The sequence below is a fragment of the Rhipicephalus sanguineus genome, chromosome 5 (assembly GCF_013339695.2).
Source record: "Rhipicephalus sanguineus isolate Rsan-2018 chromosome 5, BIME_Rsan_1.4, whole genome shotgun sequence".
NCBI classification, from domain to species: domain Eukaryota; kingdom Metazoa; phylum Arthropoda; class Arachnida; order Ixodida; family Ixodidae; genus Rhipicephalus; species Rhipicephalus sanguineus.
This window is the reverse complement of record NC_051180.1, coordinates 184,681,012-184,700,377: the sequence shown is the minus strand read 5'-3', so window position 1 is coordinate 184,700,377 and position 19,366 is coordinate 184,681,012. Positions and strand designations below refer to the sequence as shown.

Here is a 19,366-nt window from a genome sequence, read left to right as displayed (position 1 = left end):
AGTGACAGACAGACGAATGGACAGTTTTTTCATTGAGCCGGCATGGAAGTGCATACGCATTTATAATGACGCAGACTTGCTGGTGCAGTCAGTGTATTGGACAGTGTTGTGGATGAAATTTGGATCACAGAGAATTTAGATCTGTAGCTGGTCTGAATTCTGACTGCTGCTGTTACCATGACAGAATTGTGCTGAACAATGCTTACTTTTGACGTAAATGCAGACGTTCACGATACCATTGCAATGACTGCACATTGTATAAATTGCTTCTCAGTTGACGTTGATTTAGCAATGGTCTGCCTTGCCTGTCAGTGTGGCATGTTGAAGAAATTACTTCTGTGTTAATGCCATCCCTTCTCATCCACATTCAAGGTGAGCGTTGTTGCGGACTCGGTGAACATCTCCGGGCAGAATAACGCCATCCAGTTCAAGGTCCCCGAGTGCCGGTTGTCTGACGACTTTGGGCACCTCTTTGAGAGCCAGAAGTTCAGCGACGTCATCCTGAGCGTCAATGGCCGGGAATTCTATGCGCACAAGGCCATTCTTGCAGGTATGGCTGCATGCTTCCTTCTACGCTGATTTGCTCTTTGCCATAACTACACTTGTGTCTGTTCACTTTGACAAAGTGTGTTGCAAAACAGCAGCAATAAGTACACTGGCATTCGGGTCCCCGATCACACTTGTACGTTCATCAAACAATTTTTATGAGTTCCGTGGTGGAAAGCCTTTTCTTTTTCTTTTTTTTTTTTTGATGTGTGTGCAGCCCGTTCACCGGTATTTGCGGCCATGTTTGAGCACGAGATGGAAGAGAAGAAGCAGAACAGAGTGGAAATAACAGACATGGACCACGAGGTGCTGCGAGAAATGCTGCGGTTCATCTACACTGGCCGAGCACCCAACCTTGACAAGATGGCCGACGACCTCTTGGCTGCCGCTGATAAGGTCAGGCACCCCACTTGCTTAAGGGGGGACGCGGGGATCAAGTCGCGAAAAATGGCAAGAAAATCTATTTTCTGAAAATCACGTTTTCAGTTTCTGTAGCCCTTTTTCTATCTAATTCTAAAATATCTTCGCTGAAAACCACAAAGTGCTTTTAAAAATTGTTGCACCCGCTGAGGTGGCGAAAATTATCGCGGAAATCGCAAAAAAGAATGCGTTTTTCAAAAAATTATAGCTCCGCAACGGAACGACCAAGCACCGCCATCTAGGGCTCGTCTGAAAGCGCATTTCGCAGTCTTCAAATTCCCCACATCAGCTGGCTCGTCCATTTAAAACCAAGTGCACAAAAAGCAAACATTTAAAGGTCATTTCGAGGCCCCCGATTGGCCGCGGCCGCCATGATGCTCCAGCGCGCCTCGCCATTGGTCCGATGGTCGCTCCCGGTGTGCGTGATCTGCGGCTTCCGGGTTGCGGCGTCACGGCTGTCGAATTCGCACTCATTTTGTGTTCGCTGGTCGACGATAATTGCGCGTTAGTCGCTGCACCCGGAAGCTCAATCATCAGATTGTGCATCAGACTGCGATAGCCCGACGCGCTCGTCGCAAACATCACAGAAGCACGTCTCAGACCTGTATTGCGTTCACTCGTGGGACCCGGGGTTAGAAGTTCGGCCCGTCGGCATCTTGGACCTCGTGACGAAGACCACCGCGGGACGACTTTTTGTGCTCGTGATTGAACATGACTAACTTTGAAACATCAGGCACCGCGGCAGCGCACACCGCGACCGTGCTTACTGCTCGGAGTCGTGGCTAGGCCTAACTACGTGTTGTGCACCTTCTTTTTCTCTGTCCTCGTCCGTCAGTGCGCTACTTAAATCATGATAACTACATTCACGGCGCCGACGAATTCGAACTTTGCGGGGAAGAACATTGTGCTAGCAGACATGCGAAAGCGAACAGTCCGCAATGCGCTTTGTTGCAAGCAACTAATGATATCGCCCGCTGGCAGCTCAGAATCGCTGATCGGCATTTGAGGCATCAGTAGTGCCGCGGACCCCACGGCCATGGCCGCTCGATCTTCTCAAGTTCGTCGCACAGCGATCACTCGAAGCACCGCGACAGTTTCACGCGTCGGTGCCCCAATATGCGAGGCCAAGCATATTGCACGCTGATGTTTCATCACTGCGGCTTGGCATATTGCAGCGCATCGCCACCAAATGCCGCCACCCAGCATATCGGGCACTGACTTCCCGAACCCCGCGGCCGAGCACTTCGCGGGGAAAGGAGTACTCAGTGGTGATGTAATTCAGGCAAGCTTCAAGCCATGCATGGTATCGCAGCAAGCTTTTGTAAATGTACTGAAATAATGAAAGCCTCGCCGACTACCAGGGTTGCCACTGACTTTCGAGGAAATGTCGCCAAACAACGAGCAAAAAGTTGCGAAAAATCGCCATTTTTTACATATTTCACCAAAAAAGTCGCCATTCTATATATGTGCGCATACCTAGTAATAAAAATTTCTACTCACGTATAGCCCCGTAGATTACAGTACCATCCAAGACACTTAAATTATACTGACGTTTCTCAATGCCAGTCGTATCGCCCGCTTCACCATGGGAGTCCATGGTGCTGCTTCTCCGAATAGCCGCAAGATGTGCGTAGTGGCGCAAGGGTGAATGAATGAAACGCTCATGATATCCTTCCATCCCTGTCCGCTCGTTTCAAAGGTAAAAGTGTGGTAAACCTTGAGCGAAAACCGTGAACGCTTTGTTTGTAGACAGCTTGACGTACCCTTATATGAATTAAAAGGATTAAAAGGTTTATTGAAGGTAACACAACAGAATTCTTACAGGAACCGATCATTAGTGAGTCTTGCACGTTTTCAGTGTGAACTAATATGATACCGGACGGCACCGACCTTTTCTTATAGTCACTTATATCTACACGTGTCAATCCAAGGCGTTATTAATGAACAGGTAGACAATGTCAAATGTTATATAGCAATTGTTTTCATTGCACACGCTCACCGAGAACAGTAAAAAATGCCTCAATAAATATTTTTTTTGTTGCACAAATAGCTGCGTATCCACCTCTCTTCCCTATTCCAAAACTGTCTTTACGAGCTGAATTGGGGGTACTGCAACAGTGAATAAGTCGCCAAGCTATTCAGAGCAGCTGGAGCTTTGGAGGAACAAATGGCCGGAACACGCGGCCAACACGTCAAGCACCTAAAGCCATAAACTTATACATGGTCAAACACTGCCCCCTCGCGGTTTGCAAGGCAGTCTGCCGATTTACATTTTGCTGGAATGTCGTTGGGGGACGTTCCAGTACCTCCTGCATCTAGATGAATTGAGGAGATACACACGAGTTACAGGACGGACATACCGAATGACGCGTAATGTGCGCATTCTACTTGTGGGTCTAAAACCAAGAAAAATACAGAGAATGTTGCCGCTCATTTGTTGGGAAGACATTGAGCTTAGGATGCATAACTCAGTGGAGACCTAAGCCGAAAATCGCCAAAAATTCGCCATGTTGCCATTCATAATTTTAGGTCACCACGGGCCTCTCAAGTTCGCCAATTTGGCGAAAAGTAGCCACCATTGGCAACCCTGCCGACTACCATTACCACGACCGAGTGAATGATGAAGCGTATCAAGGCTGGTGTGACAAATGAACGTGTTTAAAGGAGTGGACGAATTTTTATCTGCCAAACTCACTTCATTAAGTACTACTCAGAAATTCCTGTGCCACCAATGTCTTGGCCATAACTGCCACAGCACACCTAAATTTGCATGCCACAGACTTGTAATGTGCAAGTCTGGGCATTAAACTTGATAGGCTCACCCTCCAAAGAGCTGACAAAAATAATCAATAAATAAAAAGGAAAGCACGTAGTGCAGAAAAATGAAAGATCAAGGACATAAGAAAACCTGTGCAAGCAAAGACACTAAATATTACAGCCCCAGGGCATTTTGATTTACATGTAGTGGCTGTGCAACTTTAGGGCCCGTTTTCTCAGAAGTGTGTTTCGACCCGACTGTATCGCTTGGAGAAAGCGTAGCACGACTATGGCTTGAAGGATTTTCATGAGGTCTGTTGCATTGTATTCCCTAGTCAATTCTCGACGCTATGACATTCCTATATTTTTTAATTATTCTCTCGCTCTTTTACTCCTTAGCTAATTTGACATGAGGATAACGAATGCATTATGCAAACATGGATGTAATGTTCAGTGTAAAAAAAGATCGGGGTAATAAAAATATTTGGAAAATGTCATAGCATGAACCATTCCTATGGCTAAAATATAAGGGCAACTTAGGGCTTTTACCATGTTTTGTTCTCACGCCAGGCTTTCTGCAAGTTTGGTACAACAATGATGCAAGTAAAAATTTATAATGTCAAAACTGCTGGAGATATCTTAATGAAACTTTGTAAATAGTCCTTCAGTGCACTTCCCAATATGCATGCCAAATTTCATTGTTCTACTACAAAAATAATCTCAGCTTCAGTCCCCACCTCCCCCCTTAAGCAGTAAATGGCCTATGAAAATGTAATACCAAAGGGCAGCAGTCCTAAAATTTTCTGGCCTTGGTATGTTGTGTGCAGAACGCTTCCCAATTCACTTTCACTGCAGTACATTGATGTCATGTGGAAAAGCATACTAAGATTGGGAAGGGGCTACTAGCTGTGGTGGCACACAGCACATTTTGTTCCTTTGTAGCCTTACTATCTTCTGGGAAGCTTTTCTCAGCTTTGGCACACTCATTTGTGATCATTCTCGTCTTGCTGGTGTTTAGCGAGTGCAAGAAGGTGCCACATGTAACTTTGGGACGGCTCTTAGAAATGGTGAAATAATAAAGGTGCTTTTTCTCATCCAAATGGGGTTATGTCCTAGAAATTCTGGTGGCCATCGCAAATGTATATTTAAAAAATCGTGCTGATTTATAGCATTTAAAACATTGAATTCCCAGAATACTTTGGAGAGAAAAAAATTTTTGGGGCACGTGGGAGCCTTCCGAATTTCACCGAGTATCGTCTGAGTGTTGTTTGTCAGAAAATGTATTCTGAGAGTATCATTTCTCGTTTCAATACCAAATTTGGTTTACATATTAAACGGGTCATGAAGCACCCCTTGGGCTTGTTGAAAAAACACATCATCCTGGGGACACGCCTATGAACTGCTCAGCCAAATATTGCAGTCGTGCGCGCCGCGTAAAGGCTGCAAGCGGAGCGCGAAGTTGCTGTTTTCTCAGGCGCTCTCTTTTCAAACGGAGGCCGGTTCTGACTCTCGTTGGTGGGCCGGTTGACGTCGCGTATCTGCCTCGCCACATCACGAGAGACATAGCATCCTCATTGGCCGATAGCCGACATAAATCGAGAGCGGTGTTCGGATCATATGCGCTTCTTGCCACGGGGTGCCGCCACTTGTCAGCGCCGCACTCCTCGGTCTGCTAACTTTACACGGTAGCCACACTCGCGTATGCGAATGAGAGCGGGAGAGCGATCGCGTTTCATGACGCGCGCTGACGTAACTTCTTTCCCCCGCGCCATCCCTCCCTGTGTAGCTTCCAGTTCGCTCGTTGGCACGAGAAAAGAGAGAAAGTGCAGAGGGCATGCACCAAACCCCTGTAACTCCGCTCATTCTTGACGGATTCGAGAAATTTTTGCGGCAATCGATTCGGGAGGCAGTCAACTCCGATACTGAGGTCATTAGATCATTACTTGGAAAAGTGGTTCATGCATGACCCCTTTAACACTTTCCTGTCCGCGCCTATACTCATCAACAGTATGCTGTTGATGGTTTCAATTACCATTTTATAGCGTTCGGAGCGCTTACGGACAGCTAGCGCTATCCAGCGCATAAAAGGATAACTATTTTTCTAGTTTCGCTTTTGTGTTTCCTTGTTTCGCCGCGGGGGGATTTTTAAAGCGCCCTTTAATCGCGCCGCTTGACGAGCGCTCGTAGTTTTCGACATGGCGTCGACGTCGCGCGTAGCTGCCTTTCGGAAACGGCGAATTTCAACGGATTCCGATGAGTCTGCATCAGAATTTTGTGATGGTGGTAGCAGCGAAGACTCGGGAGATGACTTTGATTCATCAGACTTTAGCACGGATGGTGAAAGTGCGTCAAGTAGCCCCGGAACTTGATGAGCAACAACATCCAAAGGCTCCTGCGGCTGTTCCCGCTACAAGTGCCTCTAAGGATCAACAGCACAAGACCCAGAAGCTACAAAGATACAGGAACTGCAAACTGTGCTATCAAGAAAGGAAAGTTGAACAAAGAACGAACGTTTTCTCCGCACACTTGTGCTTCACCACATCACGCAACTGCTTTGTGCGGTGGCAGGATAGCCACCATGGCTAACATTTTTTTTTTGTATAAAATTACCCTTTACAGATAGAAAGTTCATATTTGCAGTAATGTTGTATATAGCCTTCTTCTTTAAAATGTATATTTGCAATTTTTTTTAGGTTGCGTTGTTCAAAAGCAGCATCGATGTTTTTACGGCGTTTTCTCGTTTTTGTTACAAATATTTTCATTAAGTATTTTTTTACAAAATATTCTTAACAAATGTTTGCTTGCAAATAATACCATTAGAAAGAACAATCCTTCTGCTACAAATTGATACTCTACATTATAATATGAAGCATTTGGTGTAGCAGTAAAAAAATTGTTTACTAGACCACCCAAAAACTGCTTATTTTCCTGCGGACAGGAAAGTGTTAAGCAAAGGTGTTTGTGTAACGTGTTCTAAGCTAAATGATATTACTGCATTGAAGTTCCCTATTGAAGGCAATTTGGAACTTCAATGAGGAAGCTGCCGTATGACCAAATGGGAAGATGGTCGTCAATCAGGAACTTGAAACATTATTTCCTTCCTTGAAACAAGAAACGTAATGATAAAACTTGCCATATCAGAAGTATACTTTCTTTCGATTGAGGTATAAAGCTGATGCTCAATTGCAGCACCATGTGGTGTAAATGTCATCGCAATGTGGACCAAAATGATGATTTCTCAAATTCGTGATTTCTTTCTTGTAAAATTTTAAACTTCAGTTGTCTGAAAATACTTATAACGCAAAACATACCTTCCTTAGAGCAAGTATTCATTGCTCAGATATTCATACATAGTGCAACGTTACAAGGGGAATAAATGCACACACAGAACATTTCGGTAAAATTTCTGAGGCATATGTGGCAGAAGAACTGCAGTTTTCATGAATAAATATAAAAATTAATGGTATGGTATACATAAAAACTGAGTTCATATTTGATATCAGCACATGAAAATACGAGGCCTTTTTTTTTTTCGATTTCCGATTGGCCACCAAATAAAAGCCACAGTGATAATCTGATGACTACATGTGCGCATATGTTGTGCAATTTCTTCTAAGCAGTTGCAGCCTTGAATAAGTAAGTCGGCTTGACGAAACGTTGGCTCAAGCACACCCCTGTCTATGGATATTTTAATCGCATGCTTCCATCTTCCCCCAACTCCTGCCTTTTTTTTTTGCAATTTCTTTAGTATGCACCTACCGCATGAGGTCGCAGCTCTGATCTGAGTGTGTAACGGGTATGAGATAAAAAAAATAGCCCTCATACATAATCGCCAAAGCTCTCATCACCCTAGCTTGGATAATATAGCACTTTATGTCTACAAGCGCGCCCTGCAACACCTTTCCAAGTAATCGTCGAATGGCTTCAGTAAAAGAGCTTGTTGCCTCGTGAATCGACTGCCGGAAAAAAGTTTTAGAAGCCATCAAATACGAGCGGAGGGATTTGTTGCACACTTCAAGCGCTTTCTCTCTCCTTTCGTACTAACGAGCGCGCTGAAAGCTATGCAGGGAGAGGGGGAGGATGGCAAGGGGGTAAGAAGATGCATCCCGCCATCAGCACGCGTCATGACCCTGAGCACTTTTCTTCTTTTTTTTCTTCGAATGCGCAGCACACTTTCAGTGTGATCGCAAGTGGGCGCACGGGCACATGGCAGCCACAGTAACTATGCAGCTCACAGCGCTTAGATCAGCCAATGGTCGTGGACTTTGGGCTTATGGTATCATTTGTCGAGAGAAGAGGGAACGATTTCTCGCTGACATTGAGAATCAATTGTAGTAAATTCCAGGCCACGTGCTGCGCTATAACGTTTGGTTCGGGTGTTCTTCGGAGCCTCAACTACTGATCGGCAGAGCTTTCTGACCGTGCTGAAAAAGTGTTGCAAGGCCCCTTTAACATTGCCCAAACAAGGGAGTCCGCAGCTGGGAGCCAAGTTTGGGGATTTGTCTTTATTAATGACGGCAAAAACTGCTTCATTGAGAGTGTTTTGAAAGCTTCCTTTAACCCCCCTAAGGAAATGAGAATCTGTGAAGGGCTGGGTGCACAAGTAGAAACTCTTGAACGACTAGTGATAGCAAGGTGGGGAGGACTGCATGCCGACGTACAGTGCAGCCCACTGTTAAAGGGAACACGTGACTGCAGCAGGGGCACATTTTTACCCCTGAAAACTTCACAGTTGCGTGACTCTGCCAGATGATTACCAGGCCTGTTTGATCACCTGTATACATTGTGATAGCTTGTACAGCGAGACATCTTCAGCCAGCAATGTGAGGGCAGTGCACACAGTTACCACTTGAACATACGTTGCGAAACTTTGCGCTGCTTAGGCTGTATACAACACTTGTGGAAGGCAAGAAGACGCAACATCAAGGTTGGCGCAAACTATCAACTGTTTGTTCTTCTACGAGGCACAGCCTGAGGCTTCACTCAGAATGATGTAGAGGGAGCAAGGAAAGGGGTGAGACTATCAACAGAAAAAAACAAAAAAAAACAGCAAAATGGAACGATAAATCTGCACTGTCTCATCCATTTCCCTGTGTCAATTCCCTGTCTTAAAGTTTCATGATGGATACAACTGTGTATAAAGAAGGGTGTTCATAACAGTGTTGTGCAGCATTCCTCATCGAATAACCACCAACTAGCCCAAAGGGGTGCTTTACTGTATTCCCATTTAATGAACGTACACACCTTAAATGCTGGGACAAAAGGTAGTGGACTCTCATCTTTATTGTTTTGTCTAAATAAAGTGTCTGTTTGTCAAGTGTGAAGCAACTAACCCTGTAGGCTGTTCTAATTTCAAGCAATGATAAGAACACTTTGTGTTTTCTTTGCACGCAGTATGCCCTGGAACGGTTAAAAGTGATGTGTGAGGAGGCCCTGTGCTCAAACCTGTCGGTTGAAACGGCTGCGGAGGTGCTCATTCTGGCAGACATGCACAGCGCAGACCAGCTGAAGGCACATGCCATTGACTTCATCAACACGTGAGCATCTCTGCTGACCTCTTTGATTACTTTTGTACGATTAGATTGTTGCCCATGTCGTGGTTACCAGCCATGTAAAGGTCGTCAACCTGAGAAAGTTGAAGGCCTTTACTGCAGGCTGAGAAGGTGGAAGGCCTTTGATTGCTACTTGAGAAAGGTCAGTGATGGGAAGGGAGCGTCTCTGTGGACCCAGATTATTGGACGCAGGCAGTGAAAAAGAGCCTAATTAATATGGACAAAGCTGCCGCAAGAAAAAACAAAGTATACCATTGCTCTGGGTATGAGCTACAATGTTCAAGTGTGTTGTCGTGCCTATTGGGCACATTACTGCATGGAGGCTTTAAGCACGTATCGGTACAGTTAACGCGCAATATAACAACCTTAATAGAACAAAATAAATATAATGAAGTATTCAACTTTTTCTAACCTGAGCACTGTTGAAGACCTCAATATAATGAAGGCATTTTAATGTAACAAAATATCACTACTTTCACAAAGGCATACTGAGGCATTAAAGAGGGAATTATGCTGGTGTCTGGTGAATGCTTCAATTGCATGCTGTGTTTGAGAATGCATTTTCCAAATTCCACACTGGTGAGGCAATTGTGCACCGTGTGTTCTCTGCCAGAGCAGCAGAGAATGAGAGCACTCTACACAGCAGCATATTTGGTTCCACTCATCCCTTGCGCTAGCACATGATCTGGTGTTTTGCATGAAGAGCTGCAGAGGCAGTGCAGCTAAACCAAACTTGCAAAAAAGGGGAAAAAAGGGGGAATTAGTTGGATATATTGTATTATTTGTGTAATGACGAGAGAAATAGACACAACACCTGTTCGCTAGGCCGGCTGTTCTATTCTGTTCTTCGTCGTTCTCCTCTTTGCGCCCGCTGATCTCGCACCCGTGCCCGAGCGCTGCTGTCTTCCTTACATTTGATATAAAGTTTTTAAAGAATTTGCTGTATTTTTAGTGCAAAGTTCAGTGCAGAAGGTGATTTCATGGCACTGCTTCACCATAATGCAAGGAAGCCAGCTTAATGTCTTTTTGCAACGGATCTGTCTTCTAGGCAACCTGGCACATGCACAAAAGGTTGTCTGTAAGCATTGCAAGAAAGCTCTGCACCGCAGAGAGGGCTCAGAGAAGGGAGAGGAGGTTGGCTGGCTTAGTGAAGTCACCTTGTGTCTTAGCGAACCTAGTGGTAGAGCTCACGTATGCGGCTGGGATCTCCCATCTGGCATTGAAGCAGTTGCATGTTGCGTTGTTCACCTGCTGCTTCTGCTATTTAAAGTTCAATATTTTATTAACAATAGTGGCTGGAGCTCTGTATTTTGTGATAACCACATAATAGTATTTTGATTGTCATTTCACAAAGTATAATTTTATTGATCCAGTATTTTTGTTTATTTGCTTGTGTCAAGAAAAAAAAGGCTTAGGAGGTCATTCCACAACTTCCAACTGACCTGATTTTTGCATTATTGAGTGAAATAGTTTCGAGTAGGGGTGTGTGAATAGTGAATTTTAGAACCGAATCAAATAGTGATGACACTGAATACAAATCGAATACTCTTTGAATAGTTTTTGAACAGTAAGGCAACCGGACTGGTAAGGTAACAATTTTCAAAACTGCCCAAGAACATTTTATTTGAAACAAATATTCACAAACTTTAACAAAGGAACATGACTACTTTCAACAGACAAAAAATACCACAAATATATTTAAACTGAGGCAAGCTTGTATACAGCAGCAACTACAGCCTTTAAAATATGTTGTAACTGCAGGCTGAAATGTAGGAGTGACTACAGTATAGTACGTTGTCAGCAGGTTTTAAATAAAGCTGATTCATAGATATTAAGCAATTTTCACGAGTTAACATCATCATGAATGCCATGGTGAATATAGTGGGATTGATGACACTGTTGCTTCGGTGACATTGGAGTTTTTCAAGAAAAGCACCTTCACCCTGTGATCAAAATAGCGTCGACAGTCCCTAAATACATGGGCTGCATGCACCCCAGGTGGTTGAAATTTCCGGAGCCCTCCACTACACAGTGATTCCATTCCTGCGCCAACTGCGCCAAAGTGCACCAAATTGGATTTACTGCGCCATCCTGATAAAATTAACTTAAATTGCGCCAAACTGCGCCAGAGTCTTGGGTTTGGGGGGCGTCTATCACTGACAATCGCACCGCCGGCTCGTCAAAAACATGTTCAGCTTGATCTTGGAGCCACCAAGTCACAACCACACACCAAGAATTATTCCGCTGAATAAACAGCGCTCGCGCGTGCGTCCCAAGTAAGCCCTCACGCCATGCTCGGTGCCGACACAGCTTTCGTAGTGCAAGTCGGCTCGACGGCAAAATGCATCCTCCGCAGAGGCTCGGGGCCCTAGGCCATTCGGTAGCGAGGAAGTGTTTCGGCGATTCATCGGCAGACGTCGCCTGTTCCATAAACGCTGCTGATAGCTCGTTTCAGCCGTCTCACGGCACGTAATTAAAGCAATGTTCAGTAACTATATGCGTACCGCTAAAATGTCTCTAACCTCTGTTTCTGGACATCGCGGAATGAAATCATCCAAAACTAATAGATATCGAATTTTCCGTGCAATAATCAAATTTTCCATGCTCCATGTCCATGGAAGAGCACGTGAATGGTGGGAACGCATTTCCTCGAATATTGCTTATCCATGTATATTCATCCAGAACTTTTTCCTAATGTTCTTCCACCAGCACATCCGGGTTTGTAATCGCCCTTGCGGTAAATACCCCGTAAAAGGTCCTGCCTTTTCGAGCTCGTGAGTACATGTTAGAGCCCCAATTCGAATATTTTGCAGGATTTTTTAAAATGTCATCTCATTAATAAAAGTATGCCTCCTTGTCAGAGCAGCCGCAATTGTGCTCCAAAAATTGTTCCAAATCAGAAGTAGTCCTCGGTAGCATCACTGATTACGGCGTCCCTCATAATCATATCGTGGTTTTGGGACGTAAAACCCCAGATATTATTATTATTATTATTATTATTATTATTATTATTATTATTATTATTATTATTATTATTATTATTATTATTATTATTATTATTATTATTATTGGCCGTATTTGATGGTGAAAACAAGAAAAGTTACCCTCTCTGTTGCAATGTCTTGTTGCTTCGAGCATTTTTCTTTGTTGCTGATTATTCGAAAAAAGATTCGGTATTTCAAATGTGCACTAATAAATTTGAGTGCCGAATCGAACAGAACGTTATTCGATTCGTGATTCGAAATTTTCGAATATTCGCACACCCCTAGTTTTGAGTGATTGTAAGAGCATTTCCTCCAAAAGATTTGCAATGGATTAAAATAGTTATCTAGCCCTTCGTAGGAACTCCATAGAAGTTGTTCAGGTGTTTGAATGTAAAATGCAATTTGCTTCTCTGGCGCACTCCAGAATGTGAAATTAGATGCTCCAAAAATTGCTCCAAATGTGAAGTCCTTGGCACTGAGTAAATGAATTGTGAAAACAAGCCGATGTTGGGTGCTGACTGTGGTGGTTGCGGCCTATGTGGCTCTTGCCAGCAGGCATGCCACGGATGTGATGGAGACAGCGGGCTGGAAGACCATGATCCACCGGCAGCCGCACCTGATTGCCGAGGCCTTCCGAGCCCTGGCTACCCAGCAGATCCCGCCCATAGGGCCACCCCGCAAGCGCATCAAGCAGTCCTAGGGACACAGCATAGCAGGTGAGTTCCTTTCACCATTCCTACTGATGCACAGATCAGCAGTGGTGAGCACACACCCCCACTGTAGAAGAGGCTTGTCACTTGAACCAGCTTGAAGACCGAGGAGTGGACGCTCATTTAACTTCATTGCCGTCAGCAGGCCACAAATTCCGCATGCAGTGTCACACATAGGCTGATGTTTTACTAATTTTGTCACGGAATAAAAGAAAGTTCCCGGGTCAGACTGAAAGGAGACAATGCTGACTACAAACTGTATTCAGTACATTGTATGACTAAAGAGCTCCAAAAACAGAAAATGTGGTTTTACTAATTTTGTCACGAAATAAAAGAAAGCTCCCGGGTCAGACTGAAAGGAGACAATGCTGACTACAAACTGTATTCAGTACATTGTATGACAAGAGAGCTTCAAAAACAGAAAATGTGGTTGAGGCAAAGGGTAGCAGCAATGAAAGCTGGACAGCACTAAAAAAGCTGTCCATCTCAGAGATGTGCAAACTGCATATCTCAGTGTCCTTGTAGTACACTGTAACTAATGCAAAAAAGAAAAACTCGCACAAGTGGTTTTGTGCAAGTGGGAGTAGCCTTATTGATGTTGCGAATTGTAGTAGAGTCGAATCTCATTCATTCAAACTTGCGGCTTATTCGAACTGGCACTGCGGTCCCGGCAAAGTTATGTGTATTTCAATGGCCGAAAACGTCCGGTAATTCGAACGCGCAAGCATCTGTGACGGTTAATTCGAACGTGCTGCGCTCCGAAAATGCCTTAAAAGACGTGGCGGTGCCTATGGTTGTGTTCATCGATTCATTGCGTTGCGGGAAAACATGTGCAGACATGCATAACCGACTACATTTCTTAATGATAGGTATGGTGTCATTCGAAAAGCAAATAAGCACGAATAAATTGTGTACTTCCCACTCGTGCGTTCACTCATTGCACATGTGCCACTGTAGGTAAATCCTCAGTTCAGTGAGCTTTCTTTTAATTTAAGCTTCTGTTAACTCGAACAAGCTTTCGGGCTCCTTCGAGTTAGAATTATCGAGATTCGACTGTAATTAGAAGATGCGGTTGTACTCACTGCATTGTTGTTGTTTTTTTTTCCAGCGTTGCTCGTGCTTTAGTGGGCGGATATGTTTGAGGTGTAGTCAGCTTGCTGTCCTCGTCGTGGAAGAAGACGGGATGCGACTGTGTTGGGCACCGCACTACATTGGCTAGTCGTCAACAAGACATCACAGCAAGGCCTTCCCCAGTTTGTGGACACCAAGGGTGGAGTTGTTCTGCTTCCGGCATAGATGAAAACCTCTTGACAGTCAATTTCCTAGGATCTCGCCGTGGGAAGCAGGGTCTGCAACAACTCGAGCAGCATTGGAGCTTGAAGCCTGGTGTGGTGCAGTAGAGGTGTTCCATTCCTTTATCTACTCCCCACAGATGCAGCAGACGAGGACCATTTTTGCAGACTCTGGCTCACAACAATTAGGGAAGAAGCTGAAGAAGAAAGCTTGGAAAGTGCGAAGCAGAAGGATTTTCACCCACAAGTGCTGGAGTACCCCCACCCAGTTCTCAGACGAAGCCATGCGCACAACTTTGGATAGCGTTGCCACTGTGCAAGGTGTTCGGAGCCGGTGACGTCAGGTGTTGCAGCTGACTTTTAGCCTCTGGGGAAACCTCACCGACATCATCTGTGTTGACGTGCCAGTGAGCATGTGTGTGTGTGTGTGTGTGCATGTGAATTTTTGTTGAAGCAACACAAGTCTGCAACTGGCGAATGAAAGTTGACTGTCCATGTGATGCAAGAATGTGGGCATCTTGGAAGGAACTCCCTGCGTGTAAAGAAAACAAACCAAAACTAGGAAAAAAGGACACTTGTGAAGGACCTTTGTTTATTTCTCTTGCATGAAATGACTCCCGTACTCTCCTTTGTTTTTACTTTGTGTGCGTGTGTACACGTTTTACATTTGCCTGTCCCTCCTACAATTGTCACAAAGCAAGTGTTGTTGTGAGGAAAAGTAATTTATGCAAACACACGCGAGTGGGTGGTGGGTGGCCTCTCTGAGCTTACGTGGAAAGAAGTCCTCGAGCATTCTTGCAGTTTTTTTTTTTTCTCTGTTGGTTCCTAGAAGAGGACGTGACAAGGGTGCAGACATTTCATCTAAATGCTTGCATTAGATGAGCCATTCCATTCTTGTATCCAGGTGCCACAAACGTTATGCAATGCCACCAAGGCATCCTGAGGTTTGCAAGAGAATGTTATTTCACAGAATACAGCGTACAAGGTTGAGTTTTTAAATGTAACGAAGATGTCAGCTGATCTATTCAGTTGCCGTACACCCGTCAAGGCCCTCCCGTTGCCAAAATTTTGTTCCCCAGACACACACAGTGTTGCAGAATAAAATGGGGTTGACGATGGTGCGCCGCTAGCAGCGCTGAAAGGACGGAACAGGTCAAGCCTATGTGCACACCACTCTGCGCAGAGTTCGGTCATTCGTGATGACGGCGAGCATCTTTGTTGTGAAGATTTAGGTTGCAAAGCCTTCCTGGTTCCACCCACCACCTCATGATAGTCAGTCCTGTACATAGCAAACAAATTTCTGTGTTTATTCATGAACTTGCCAATCACCGATGAACGGACAAAACGGGGTTTGTTCATTTATCCTACACAATGGCTGCCACACAAGTGTGAAATGGTCGTGTTCTGCTGTGAAGGAAACCAAAGCTTAGCACCCCTCTTCTCAGCCTCTGGGCATAGGAAGGACAAGCATTTAATGTGCAGCATATAGCATCCGAGCATGTGTGTGTGAATGTTTTCTTTTTTTCTTTTTAGGATTTTCATTTTGGTTTCAGTGATTCAAGACGTGGTTGTAGTACTCATCATAAGTTAAGATGAATGTTTCGCACGATTAGAACAGTGTTGCAGCACATTTTTTTTAATCGATCACCCTGTTAATAAAACAAATGCAAACCCTCGTGCCTTTTTATTTTCCTCATCCTAGTTCAATTGCAGCCTCCTCTAGCTTGCAGTGAACTGGTGCACACAATGTCCCTCTGCTGTGGCTCTATTCTCCAGTTTGTCCTTGCCTACAAGCAATTCTTGTATATAAGATAAGCATTCGCCTTACTCTCAATCCATATCTAATGCAGAGCCTATTCGATACAAATTGCATTTCGTTGCATGTGAAAGTTATACTCAGTTAGGCTGTTGGGAGCAAGCTTTTTCTTTTGAAATACCTTGCAAGAATTACCTGTAAAATTTGAAAAATGAGAAAACATTAAGCAACAAGTTCACAATGAATGCTGCTCTGAAACAGTGCTGGAGTGATGTGGACACTACAACCGATATACAGTGAAACTTCACTTGAAGGGGCCTCGGGGCCTTGAAAATGTACTGGTACGCATGAGTGCAGCCTGAAAAAAGTAATTGTGGGTTTTAAAAGGCTACTTTCGGTTCCTATTGTCCCCTGATGTCACAACATAGTATGAACTTCTCCTCGCGTAATTGCGCAAGATATATCGACGTTTCCTTGGCTGCTCGCTTTGTGGCTCTGTTGGTGATGCAGAGACGGCAATTTTGTATGTTTCGGTACCTGACGTCATCACAACTACTGGCACGTGAAGTCGGCAGAATTGGTACCTGACATCACTGTTGTCAATGTCAGTAGGCAAGCCACGCGAAAAGTGACTTTAATGTCAAAATAAAACATTGCCATTTCTTGAGCTTCACACTTGCTCAGAGGCATCACTTTATTCAGGAAATCTGCATGGTGGAGTAAAGTCATCTTCGAAAATTAAAGACTGCAGTGGTCACGAGTTGAGTTTGTGTCCAAGTCCAAGCTCTGATGAACCTTCCCCGACACGGCACTCTGGTGTGCATGAAAAGATTTCAATTTCTCCAGGCGCGTCAGTGATTTCACGCAAAACATTGTTTTTTTGTCCACATACGTTTCCATTTGGCACCCTCGATAACCAGCACGTGGTTGTAGGGCTAAGGATCCAGCTGCCACTGCGGTTATGACGTCAGATAGGCTCACGCGACTGTTGTGAATGTAAAATCATGGCTTCCGTGATTAGTTCTGGTGATGCACCGTGGGCAAAGCTGATCGCGAAGGCCACAGTAAAACTACGCTACAGAAAGTCCGGTTGTACTTAAAACCCCTTAAGTGCTTTATTTTTTTTTAAATTTCCCAACCAAAAGTGCCTTTTTTCTTGCTGATTTCGAATCTGATTGTACTAAAAAGCAGCTTGTCGATGTTGAAAAAAATATTTGTACGATATGCTCAGTCAAACCAAAACACGAAATAACGCAAGGGGGCCTGTTGCAGCTCCTGCACCAAAATTGAGTTTCCTTTCTCAATTTTTTCCCGTTTTCTCCTCGCTTCCGAGAGCAAACGAAGAACATTTGAAGAAACTGCTGAATATATTCATAAGGTCATCTGGCAATGACAAGTTGAAAGTCTTGCCTGGAATGGCCAAGAATGGAAAGCGAGGAGGCTTCACAAGAGAATTGTCCGCATCAAGCAGGATCCTCTGGCGAGCACTCGCGATGTTCGCTTCCGAGCTGTTTTCATCATCACCGGAGGAGATGCTCAATTCACCGCCTTCGCCGTCTCCACTTCCGGACCCAAGATCTGTATCCGAATGATCATCACTCGAAGATGATGAGGAAAATGAAAAGCCTCTTTTTCGTGTTGACGAGCCAGTTATGCAAGGGTGACCGCCACCGCAAGCCATCTTTTCATACAAAAACCACAGGAGAAAAATAAACTGCCAAGTAAATGCTGCCATCTGGTGGATTACACGCAATCTAAGCTGTAGAAGAGCGCCTCTTGTCCTGAGCGCTAGAGGGGAGTACCTATTCCGCTAGGACGAGCTCTGCTCGTCCAAAGCAGTTTGGGGACAGTTTGGGCAGGACGAGCTCTGCTCGTCCAAAGCAGTTAAGGGGTTAAACATGACCTGAGAGGCCTATATGTTCAATGGTGTCGAGGAATATGTTCCTATAACTGAAATACACTGTGCAATAAATTTCATTAAACTGAAGTGAGTATAATTGGGTTCAATGGCACTTCCGTGGGGGATGATCATGCTCCTGGGATGATTGGCTCCTACCCACTCGGGGATCGGCCAATAGTGCTCTTCGCCGGGCAACACGCCTGCTTTGTGGTGAAGCCGACTTCGACCCCTTCTGTACTTCGAAGCCATTGGGAAAAATTGACAACTAGGCAAGTATGACAACGGCCAAATCGCCGCCACTGCAAACGGTGACAAATCCTTTCAGCACAAAAATATCTAGGCATGGCTTTACTATTGCAAACACCAATGAACAGTGGAGCTGAGGGGAATATCTCGGCGACAAAAAGTTCCGCATCGAGAAAGTCCAGGGCAAGAAAAAAGCTTTTCCGCAACAGCAGAAATCAGGGCATTTGGGTAACCAGCGCTTAAGAGGTGCTCAACCTGTGCTTTGAAACTGCGTTGCATCGAGTGCAGGCATGACCTCTTAGAAGTATCAAAGAGGCACACATTAATGATGCCCCTTTTCACCAGTTTTGAATGAGCCGAGTGGAAGCGTAAAAGGGGTTCACACTTCTTGGTGTGCACAGCCAGCACAAATGATCGCTCCGAAAACAGAGCGTTAGGTCTAAGAACCTAATTGAATTACCAGAAGGTAGCTCATGTGTAAGTTCTAGTGGAAGCAAGTGATCCTTAAACAAACCTAGAAGTCTAGGGACAACAACTTCAAAATCGACATCCGAACAATCAACAAATACTATGTGGCGGCAATACTAAGTGGCGGCACCCCGTGGCAAGAAGCACATCTTATCCGAACGATTTATGTCGGCTATTGGCTAATAAGGATGCTATGTCTTTTGCGACGTGAAAAAACAGATATGCGACGTCAACAGGCAGACGCCCCACCCACCGACAAGAGAGAACCGGCCTCAGTTTGAAAAAAGGGCGTTTGAGAAAACAGCAACTTTGCGCTCCACTTGTAGCCACTACGCGGCACGCACGACTGCAATATTTGGCTGAGCAGTTCATAGACGTGTTAGCTTTCCGCAGGATGTGTTTTTTGAACAAGCCCAAGGTGTGCTTCATGATCCCTTTAACACCTGGCGGGCTGGCAGCAGCCTGCCGTTGCGACAAAAGAACGTCGTGGCGAGCTCTGCAAAAGAGGCGCCTATGAGACGAAGGAGTTTTGTGTAGAACCGCTGGGATAAGTGCAATAAAAAGTAACAAGTAATGCATTACCGAAGAATGTTAATGTAAGTATGTTGCCCGTTAACGTTCCAAAATAGTAACGAGTACGTTACCAAGTTACCAAAAAAAAGTAACGTGTTACCGGTAACAGCATTACTTGTAACGCGTTACCGCCAACACTGCTCTCACCTATGCTTGGATTAT

The 19,366-nt window shown here is 44.7% G+C and overlaps 1 protein-coding gene across 4 annotated transcripts in view; it reads left to right on the top strand.

Moving 5' to 3' along the window:
• The window catches only part of LOC119394510 (protein roadkill), a 253,116-nt gene extending 237,179 nt beyond the window's left edge, over window positions 1-15,937 (top strand). For 3 of the 4 annotated variants that reach the window (XM_037661823.2, XM_037661818.2, XM_037661824.2), the window contains 5 exons: window positions 373-550; window positions 764-942; window positions 9,118-9,260; window positions 12,812-12,975; window positions 14,078-15,937. In XM_037661823.2, the coding sequence (XP_037517751.1) occupies window positions 373-550; window positions 764-942; window positions 9,118-9,260; window positions 12,812-12,959 (648 nt within the window). In that variant the 3' untranslated portion in view covers window positions 12,960-12,975; window positions 14,078-15,937. The remainder of the gene's footprint in view (window positions 1-372; window positions 551-763; window positions 943-9,117; window positions 9,261-12,811; window positions 12,976-14,077) is intronic. The other variant, XM_037661821.2, reaches the window with a different exon arrangement.
• Window positions 15,938-19,366: the final 3,429 nt, after the last annotated feature.